The sequence below is a fragment of the Apteryx rowi genome, unplaced genomic scaffold (genome assembly GCF_003343035.1).
Source record: "Apteryx rowi isolate R43461 unplaced genomic scaffold, aptRow1 scaffold_40, whole genome shotgun sequence".
Lineage (NCBI taxonomy): Eukaryota > Metazoa > Chordata > Aves > Apterygiformes > Apterygidae > Apteryx > Apteryx rowi.
Window position 1 is genome coordinate 202,171 of NW_020450530.1, and position 10,525 is coordinate 212,695.

The 10,525-nt window shown below is 42.5% G+C and overlaps 1 protein-coding gene across 1 annotated transcript; it reads left to right on the top strand.

Moving 5' to 3' along the window:
- Positions 1–959: 959 nt before the first annotated feature.
- LOC112970611 (macrophage migration inhibitory factor-like) lies at positions 960–7,461 on the top strand. The gene is made up of 3 exons (XM_026075184.1): positions 960–1,075; positions 6,306–6,478; positions 7,236–7,461. The coding sequence occupies exons 1-3, from the start codon at positions 968–970 to the stop codon at positions 7,300–7,302; spliced, it is 348 nt and encodes a 115-aa protein (XP_025930969.1). The 5' UTR covers positions 960–967; the 3' UTR covers positions 7,303–7,461.
- The last annotated feature ends 3,064 nt before the right edge of the window (positions 7,462–10,525 follow it).

Below are 10,525 nucleotides of genomic sequence, written 5' to 3' on the forward strand. Positions count from 1 at the left end.
TACTCACAGAAGCTACAGGCATAAAGGTACCCATCCTCTTACTGATATGGAGAGATTAGCAAACCAATTCTTTTATCCCCATCAGCACCTTCAACCTGCTTTCCCACACACATCTCACGGCAAACGCTCCATACTAAATGTCACATCACCCCTCTGAACCACCCACTAGTCTTACAGGACTAGTAGAGTCATGTAAGGGTCTACTCATCAGCAAGCCACAACGAAGAGAACTGATCCCAGTTCTGCCACCTACTCCACTCTGGATAAAGCCATCTCGCTTCAGAAATCCTGTTGATTTCCCATCTCTCAGGAAATCCTTGTTGATTGTTAYGGGACTACAAGTAGCACAAAGCAGGAGCAAGCTGAAAACAAGCCTCTTCTAAGCATATAAAGTTCAGTGCCCAGCRCAGTGGGAAATCAAGAACCTGATTTTAAGGCATCTTTCTATCGACTTCATCACAGTTGAGCATTCGCTTGCATCCACTGCATGTGCTACTGATGCTTTTTATTATGGTCTATTCCACAAAAGAGCCCCAGACCTCAGAGCTGAAGAGTCCATCCACATTTTTTACAAAAAGCCACATAATAGCGCTCCCATTCTCAAACGCTCAGTCTCTGAAATACTTGTTCTTTCACTGGTTTCCATGATCAGACTGTATCCAAAAATGAAGTATCATTGTTGGATGTTTTGATTTCCAGAAAGTAAAAAGCCTACATTTCCTCCTATGAAAGCCTTAGAGTGACTATCTGCATTAGCAGCCAGTAGCCTGCAGATGGCACATGCAGCCTCTTTTCTCAGGTGGCATTCTCACTCTTCCAGGTGCACCTGGGGAAGACAACACCGGCTATTTAAGGCTGCTGAGGTGCTTTCTTTCACATTGGGTGAGTAGCCTAACAGGTGAGTTAGAAACAGGGCTGTGAATAAGTTGAGCTGAAAGATTAAAGAAAACCCTCTCACAMTCCAAAGATGCCTAAATTCATTATTAACACAAATTTGAGCAAGGATAAAGTTCCAGAATCTTTCACAGGAGAGCTCGCTCAGGAACTATCAAAAGCACTGGGCAAGCCAGCACAGGTAAGTCTGGATGCTTGAATATTTTCTCTATTAATAGTCAGCTGGGTCTATGCTGTGAGCTAGTTTTCTGTGATATCCTATCTAAACTAATGCACCTAATGACTCACTAGTAYTTAGAATCTTCTCCTTGTACAAACATGTCAGATACTTGGTTTTTGTAAGTTAGTTGTGTTGAGATCTTAAATCACTTAAAGTATTTGAAATAGCTYGGTAGATGATTGTATTTCATGTAGGCCTTTGTCAAGACAGTAGGTATATAAGTACATTAGTACCTCTCAAGAATTCAGCTGTCTGAAAAACAATCCTTGCTGTAGCTTACTTATCTGCTGAATACACATTCATTATCTCCCACCATGTTATCTGTAGCTTAGGAATTACAGCTGAAGAAGAGCTTATTTCAGATCTAGCAAAAATACCTTTGTACAAAGTCCTATTAGTCATGGTCAAAATACCAGAGTAAAAATTACCTGCTGGTTTCTTTACCAAACTGTAGGAGTTTTAACCTGCTAAAACCCATGACTGTATACTTCTAAAGTAAAGTGCTGAAATACCACTTTGAAACAACTATCATTCCCAAGGGTCTTGTAAGGGTTCTATTAATTAATCCTGAAAGGCCACTAGGAGCTGTATCRGTTGTTTACTGAAAGCTGTTGATGAACATGAAAAACAAGATAAAAAAATTTCTCTACAGAGCTATAAGCTTTATAATGTAAATTATTTCTCAGTCAYGATAGCAGCAATAACTTAGGTGAATCAGCTATTGATCATCAGTAGCCTGGTGAAGTGCCATTTCTATGTATTCACTAGTAAAGGAGCACTTCAAGAAAAAGTTTCTTATCCTACTTTGGGAATGATATTTTGATGCTGTAGAAAGAATGAAGATCTACTGAGGAGCCCTGAGAATCCTTTCTCTACCYACTGAGTTACCTGAAGTTCCTGAGTAGATCTTCCTTTGCTGTGGAAACAAAGCATCCTCAAATGACAGTTGCCCTAGACTACTTTAGATAGCAACAGAAGTCTCTGAACTCTTAGCAAATGCTTGATAACTGCTACAGGTGAAAGTGTCCTGAGGAGTGAAGAAGGGCAAAACCAGACCCAACCTTAAAAATCCGGTGGGATAACTGGGAGATACTAGAACAAACTTCTGAACCTTTTATAAATGGTAAGAGGAAAATAGCAATGAAACCACTGGCCTGGTTTTGTCAAAATCGGGAAAGCTTCAAACAGTCGCACAGGAGTCTGTTTTATACTCAGATCTAGCCAACATTTGGATTAATGACTTGGTCAATGGACTGAATATGCATATGACAATAACTTGTATGTACAGGGGGCAGGGTTAGAATTCAAGAAGATAACTGGAGATATCTTCTCAAGTCAGGAAGTTCTAATTCAGTAGCTGACACTTAAGGAAAAAAAAATCAAACCGCACTAAAGACAAAAAGAATATTTCTTTAAAGAGCAAAGGATCTGGTGAGCTATTATGGATTACAACATGGATAAAAGTTAACACAATGCTTGGGAGTAGGAGGCTTTATCCCGTGCTGTGCAAAAGGTATAACAGGAGACCTCAGCAGAAGTACTCCAGCCATCCTCAGTCACTCTGCTTTAAGGAAGAGGTAGGCAGTTTAGAGATGCACCTAAGGAGAAAAACACTAGAGAAATTAACGTAACATGCAAGGCTCAAGAAATCTTTTCTCTAGTCTAGAAAAGAGAAGACTGAGAGGAGATACCCAGGAAGCTGTTATAGAGAGGCCAGGAATTTTTTTTCCCCTTCATCACTGGAGTGAGAAGCAGTCAGCTTATTTTAAAGCAGTATTTCAGTTAGATCTTGGAGGGAAGCTTTAAAAATTTCAGTCGCCTCCAGTCAGGTTCTGCATTACAGGCTTGTGCTATGGATACCAGCTTGGGGACAACAGTCACATCAGTATCACTTTCAGTGATGCAGTTCTCAATTATTTGCATTTACTACCGTGGAATAGCCCTGCCCATCCCTAGCTTCATAGTGTCACTTCACAGTAGTTTCTTCTCCTGGCCCCCATGCTCTCCTCACTAGGTTTTAAGTCTGCTCACTCTTCTCCTGTATGGGCAGAGGGGAAATCTCTTCTTTCTGGTTATTTGTGTTAAGCTATAAATTATATCATAACAGCCATGTAACCTCAGTAACATGCTGTGTCTTTCCTTAGGTTTAAGCAGAGCACCACCAGCTCATCTGCTGATGTAGTCAGCATTTCACAAACTGCTAAGGAAAGCTTTTTTCCAAAGAAATGATATGCAAGACAATAGTATTAGATGGAAAACACCATGAGTTTGTGAAATATCAACAAAAAATAGCACAAAGAACAAGCCCCTTGCATAACACCATCCCAGTGATATTCTTCATGAGTGCCCAAGACACTCTCTGAATGTCTGCTTGAAGGAAGGTAGTCAACTGGCATTAACTTCTTCTCTGCTTGAGACCAGTGGAGGCTCTAGCCAGCCAGATGTTTCTGAAGTAATGACCAGAGGTGGGATGGTTAATAGTACTGGCATTTCTTTGACCAATAAAAATTCTCAGTTTAGCACTCTGATTAGAACACTTCTACTTGTTGTACAGCTGAGAGTCAAAAAGATATCTTTACATGGCTGGATGTTCTCATCAAGCTGACCTGACACACAATTAAAAAGCMAACAGTTCTGTGAACAACAGACCTGAAGAGGCCTGGTTTTCCTGTGCTTCTTCCAGGCAGATTTTGTCTAATGAAGAGCCCTTCTTTCTCTGGGGACAGTAATAGAACTCTATGCAATCATCCCATTACATTATGTGTAGGAAATAAATATCTCTACCAAATTTGAAGTTAGTTGGCTTTGAATATTCAGAAACATGTTTTAGGCTTGTATAAGCCTTGTCCCCACAGAAAACAGGCTAAACCATAAATAAAGTTGGTTTTGTTCTTTTGTTTTTTTTCTGCATATAAGAACTGTTTTATCTATGTGAAACAGTGATATGTCTTATACTTCTTCTAAAATCAAAGGTTTTATCAATCTAGCCAACAAGTACTTTCTGTTTGGGGAGGGGGGTGGGAAGGCTTGTCAGCTGGTGATTCTTGCCTCAACCCCTGAACAGGAAGCTAGAGGCCAGGGCTGGGATGCAGCTGGAACAGGTTTGTGCAGCAGTGTGGAAGGGATACATAATGGGACTTGGAATATACAGAGAACAACAAAGGGATTTTTTGGAGAGGACATGCAAGCTCTTYGTGACAAAGGAGGGAATGGGAAAGGGGGAGTCTCTTTTTTTATAACACAAAGAGGGAAAGGATTAGAGTGGGTTGGAATGCAGAGTTTTCCTTTCACAGGAAAGGGTACCATTTGGAAAAATCCAATGTGTGTGGGTTTTTTCTTTTAATCAAACAGCTTTTTGTACTGGAAAAACTGTTTCAACAAACTTTCAAACTGCTCTAAGGAGAAAAGAGTGGTGACTAACACTTCAGCTTGATAGAAAGTTTTTTTTTTTAATAATAACTTGCTTCTGGAGTAGGCGTTTAAAGGCCTACATTTGTGCYGAAAACTTGTATACCTACATTTGACCTAAAGCTAGCTGAGAGCACAAGGCGTCCAGCCAGAGAACAGGGCTGAGCAAGTGGTACCTCAGCAGGATCTTCATTCATCCTCTATTGCTGCAGTCAGATGCACCCTGCACCCAAACAAGCTGTAAATGATGGCCAAGGTTAATTACCCAGACAACTCCTGGTACTCAGGCTAGCTTRTTTTAGCAAGAGGGTTAACAGCTGCTGAGTTCTAATGATGCACTGCTAATAAACGTGGGTAAGAACAGAAGCCAGATGAATGCCAAAGGAACTGATCCCTGTATTCCCCTGTGTGTGGATCTGACACTATGTATTAGTAGCAGGGAAAACTGCAGGCTGTTCATTAATATTAACAGAGATACATTCTTCTATTTTTTCCTGACATCAAGGACAAAAGCAGGATTAGGCTGTATTTTGTTTAATGAGAGGGATGTTGATCTAGACCTCAGCTGTGTCAGCTCACATTTACCTCAGCAGGGAAGACTGCAGCCGGAACCAGTGAGGTGCAAAATCTCTGGAATGCAGGGTGGGAGCTGTGTGATTGCAAACAGCTGCTGGCACTTGCTCTTCCCACAGAGCCAGGGAGCCCTATGGCTTGGAGAAGGTCCTCAGTGTACTGCAGGACAGCAAGCTCTGGGAGCACTTGAGATCACTATCCAAAATACTTATTCAGTGAAGAAAAGAATACTGCAGGGATCCTCCTTCCAGCAGTGTACCTGGGCAGGGCATTCAGGCGCCCCCCCCCCCTTTTTTTTAAACTGCAGCCTGCTAGCTTACACACAGTGCTTAGTCTTTGCTGGAAGATCAGCAATATTTGGAAAGCAGTAAGCATTTACTTCCCTCTGGAGCAGATTTCTATGTATGCTTCCTGCCCTACTTGGAAAGTTTCAGCAGGGTCTACTTAAATATAGAACTCAAGACTGTGCATCAGTTTTTGTCCTAGGCTTAATGCATGTTTGGGGTACAAAAGAGAGTATCTGCTGCCCACCAGCCAGAGATATTCACTCAAGCCTAGAGAAGGGCAGACCAGCACACAAGGTGCAGTGGTTTCCCCCACAACTGTCCTTACCCAGCCAGAACTGTTAGGAACTGAGCCTCCCAAGCTTAAGTAGCATGATGTCTTTGTACCAGCCCTTAACACAGCCATGAATTTCACTTTGAGTGAACTGCAAATCTATACAGGTAGGTGCCAACACACGAAAGCCTTGGACATCCCAAGCAAGGTATGGAGGAAAAAAATCCAAGGAGATGGCAGCAGGCAGGGAAGGATTCGTGCTGCAGGGCTGCTTAGTAAGAACAAGAGTGAAACAAGCCATTCACTTGCATTTTAGTAAGTGGTAAAAAGCACCCCTAAGTGCATGGGACTGTACTTTGTTAGTACTTTTATTTAGAACAGCCATTCCACAACAGAAGAGAGCTGTGATAGCAGTGCCCATCCCCAAATGGAATACTGTGGAAATGTCTGTGGTGGTGTGTTTTAACTTCTCATCTCAGTGGCTTGAAGGAAAATGTTTAGGAGGTCTGGGAATGCAATGAAGTACATACAGGAGAGAATTTCAAAAGCATAAATGATCAGTATATACCTATTCTCACTGCGGTTCTGGGACTTTCAAAAACTTTTTTTAGCATGACAACTGAAGATAWATTTTTCTTCTTTCTTCCAACAGTATATAGCAATACAGATCTCTCCTGATCAGCTGATGTCATTTGGAGGCTCCACAGAGCCCTGTGCTATGTGCTTTCTCTACAGCATTGGCAAGATAGGAGATGAGGAGAACAAGGTCTATTCCAAGTTGCTATGTGACCTGATGAACAAACAGCTGAAAATACCAGCTGACAGGTAAACTCATGCAGCAATTTGTCTGACATGGCTTTCAAAAGATGTTGAAGCTATTAATGCCAAACCTGTCCTTTAGTGGTGTTCTATTACCAATCTGCTTGAAGATGCTAAATGCCAAGTCAACAGAGTAATTCTCAAATTAAAAAGAAGAAAGGAATAATTGCATTAGTTTCAATGCTGAAAAGCTGTAGAACCTTTATCTTGGTTATAATGATGAAGGATTCAGGCACTCTGTGTACCACAGATCTTGTACATACACAGGTAATGTGCAAGTCCAGGTACAGACACAATAATTTGACTTTATTAAATCGATAATGTGAGCTACACATATCAACACTTTCACACTGCCTCTTGGGTGCGGGGGGAGGTTTACTACGAAACTTCCACTTAAATAGGAGCATTTCTATTGCACGTTTCTGAACGTATGCCAATCTGTACCAGAAGTGACTTTGTCACTTTAGTTAAAATACAGGATCCTGAGATCTTAAAACAAGAGGGAGGAGAAGAATGCTAAGAACTCCAGAACACAAGTAGACAAGGTATTAAAGGTGGGGAGGGGAATGAAACACTGGCAAACACCTGCCAGAATTTGCAAAAGGAAACCTGTAACTCACTGAGACACAGTGCAGTCCAGGGAAGCATAACGTTCTGGGGGATGGTCTACAGCATAACTGAGTTCTGCAGCAGGAACCCTGGCAAGGCTGCAGCACTCCGCTCTCAGCAGAGTGCAGCTAATGGTGTCTGTCTTCCCTTTCAGAATCTATGTCAGCTTCTTTGAGATCAGTGCTGGCAATGTAGGCTGGAACAACACCACCTTTGCTTGAGGTGCCCTCAGGTGGTAGCAGCTTATTTCTGAACCTTCACCGTGGTTTTGAACACTGAAGTTCTAGTCACATTATCTGCATCTGGTACAGATGTAAGAGCTAGTGGTGCCTTAGTGGTTGCTACCCACTGCTGCTTTAATGTTCTGTCTGCTGCCTAAATAAAAGTAAAAATTCAGCAGAAGCCTTATGATTGAGACCCTCTTGTTGTTCCGTAAAGGCCTGTGGTTGGGATGGGAAGGCGCTTTCTCAAAATACTCTTAACAGATTTTCTTTTTTTTTTTTTATGGTTTAGTCTTCTGTGTGAAGATTAATGCTCCATTTAGCTATGCCTTTTCCCTGTTCATGCTGGGCAGCCTGGTCAAGTTTAAACAGAACTATCTTGATCTGATTTTAGAGTATATTTTAAACCTAATTCAATAATGTGATTACCAGATATGGTGTATGGGGCCTTCCTTCAAAAGAGGAAAGACAGGATTGCCCTTTAAATAAAAGAGCAGGATTGCAGTGCAGATTCTCCCTAGATCTAACCCTAGAGTGTCCCTGGACACTTAGCTGCTTAGCAGAAAAACGTCACTTCTACTGAAAGAGTCTGCCAGGGCTCAGAGTAGCGACAGAGTAAGTGGAAAAACCCACTGTTTTGCCCTCCCCTTTTCATCCATTGAACAACTTGCAGTGACAATGAACATTGGAGCACAGCTCAAAATGAGGGATGGGTGCAGTGAGCTGTTCTCAGAGGTTAAAGTGATGAATTAATTATGAAAGGAAGATTTCCATATAAACATGTATCATTAGAGCCCTGGGTCATATAAGATCATTTGTCTCTAAAGTAAAAAAAGATTAAATACAGATCTGTTTCCTGCATCTCTGAAAATTAGGCATATCATAAACCCAATCTTGCCCCTATTCTGAGCTCTATTGTAAACATTCCTATTTTGTTGCAATCACATCTTTGGTTTGCAGCCAGTGTCTAAATACCAAGCCTGCATCTCAACCTGCAAAAACACTTGTTGGGATAACAGCTGAAAGCTGTTTTTGTGACTCAAAGCAGCACAAAGTAATGCTAATTAGGTTATAAGTCACAGAATCAATCTTATTAAATATTGTTCACTCCCATTTAAAGACTTGCAGAGTTGTGTCCACTGAGGAAGGAAGGTATGACACAAGGTAGGTATTCTTTTGGCAGAATCACCYATGAAGAATGGCTACAAAGCCCCTAAACACAGCAGGATCTCACCAGGAGGAAGCATTTCCCTAGAGCAGAAAGCAGCCTGCCTTCTTAACAGAGCCATCACTCAAAGCCTTCTACCTGTGTTTCATCTCGGACCCACATTATCTGTATTTCTTTGACATTCTCCTGGCTCTTCCTTCCTTATCCAGTTGCTCTCTGCTCTTTGACCAGGATATGCTCAGGTAAGTAAAACTGCAACCAATTAGTGCCCCAGCCTTGCTATTTGCAATCAGTCTCCAGGAAAGTCTTCAGYCTACCCTGAACCTCTTCTGAAGCCTTTCTATGACAGATACCTTCAGAGTTATTCTCAGACTTATTCTCAGAGCATCCAAACCTTGAAATGTATGTGTTCCTAAGGTACCCTAGGGCACAAGTGCAATTAAGATTTCCTATAGATGCTAACAGTCCTGCCTTATGCTTGCTAACAGGATACGTAAAAGCTCTATCTGCTTTTGGCTTTCACACAACATTAGAGTGCAGGTTGTGAGGCATTTCTGTAAAACATCTGAACTTTTAGCTACTTTCTGTCTTAGACATGTTCCTTTGTTCCTGTTTTAATTGCAACCAATTGTGCTCTAAAGCAGATGTGCATCCAGAAAATATTACAAATGTGGCATGTGAGTGTGCAGCAACCACTCCACAGAAGGGTGCACACATGCACACCTGTACTTGGTTAATCTGTAAAAATGTATCTATGGAAGCCATGAAAATATATTCACCRCTTCTCCCTTAGTCTAAGGGGCTAAGAGCAAGAAATTGCAGATGTTTCCACTGTGTGAACAGCACAGCTAGGGTCCACCAGTCTGGGACTGGCAARCCATGGAGCAAATACACCAGTGGTCCCATTGCACTCCAGCATTTCCCCCTGTGCTGCCTGAATTCCCACACCACCCCCATGTAACAAACCTAGGAGGCAGAAAGGAGAAAGGTGGGAGGAAGAAGTGACTATGCAATGGCAGGGGGCTGAGGACATCAGAAGAAGGAAACATTTTCAGTTCTTAATGGCACTGTTAATCACTAAGAAAATAAGTGTTTCACTCCTGACAATTCTCACTGTTATAGCCTGTGCCACTCTGAACCATTGCCATATGCTACCATCCTCTTCTTTTGTTCAGGAGTATGTGTTTTCAAGTTTTCTAGCAGCAGTGCAATATTGAGACTTTGCTAAAATTACCTTGTGCTTGATTCATGTGTCTGAAAAYGTCTGTGTGGAGACAGCTCTGGGCCTGATTCTCTTTTGCCTTCCTGTGAGTCATTTCAAGCAGTGCAGCACAGAAAGCTGCTGCTGTAGTCATGGCAGTGTAAGAGGCAGAGGGGGGAGTCATGCCCTCTGCAGCCTACGTGCATCAGATCACACAACCCAGCAGAAGGCTCATCTCTCAAGCTGCCTTTCACTTCTGAACAGACTCACACTATTTCATCTCTTAGCAAAAAAAGATCACCTCTGCTTTTTTTTCCAGTAAAAAAGCACAATATGAAAACCAGGGCACTGAGGAGAAATAGATCACTTTCAATTTCATTGAAAAGCACTATAGAGTAATTAAAGTGCCAGCAAGTCAGGCAAATTTCCGCTTATGTGGCAAAGCCATGCACACTGTTAAAACAAAATGCACAAATGCGCCCYTATTTTGCAAAAGGAAAAATTTCCCTTCCGAGCCAGGACTGTTTCCCTTTTTGGTCCTGATCCTGCAAGAGTCCGTGGGAGCGCCTACCGGGTAATACCACGTGCGCACGTGCCAGGTGGAGCRGCTTATGTATGAACTGCCCAGCGCAGCAAGGACTCAATTCCAGTGAGGAGCCTATAACGTCRCCAAAAAAATGCTCAACAGCAGTAACAAAGCAAACGAATAAAGGCGGAGAGGGGGGAAGAGTCCTGGCTAGGGCTCGCGCGCGGGTGGAAACTGCAAGGCCCGGTAAGGGTGGCAGCTTTGCTGCGGAGGCGGCCGCCCCCCCGTCTCCCTGCCGGGGCGCGGCCCCTTTAAGGCCGGCCCCACG

Coding starts and splice junctions, on each gene's coding strand:
- LOC112970611 (XM_026075184.1), top strand. CDS start 968: ATGCCTAAATTCATTATTAACACAAATTTGAGCAAGGATAAAGTTCCA. Junction 1,076..6,305: donor CACTGGGCAAGCCAGCACAG/GTAAGTCTGGAT, acceptor TTCTTCCAACAG/TATATAGCAATACAGATCTC. Junction 6,479..7,235: donor CTGAAAATACCAGCTGACAG/GTAAACTCATGC, acceptor CTTCCCTTTCAG/AATCTATGTCAGCTTCTTTG.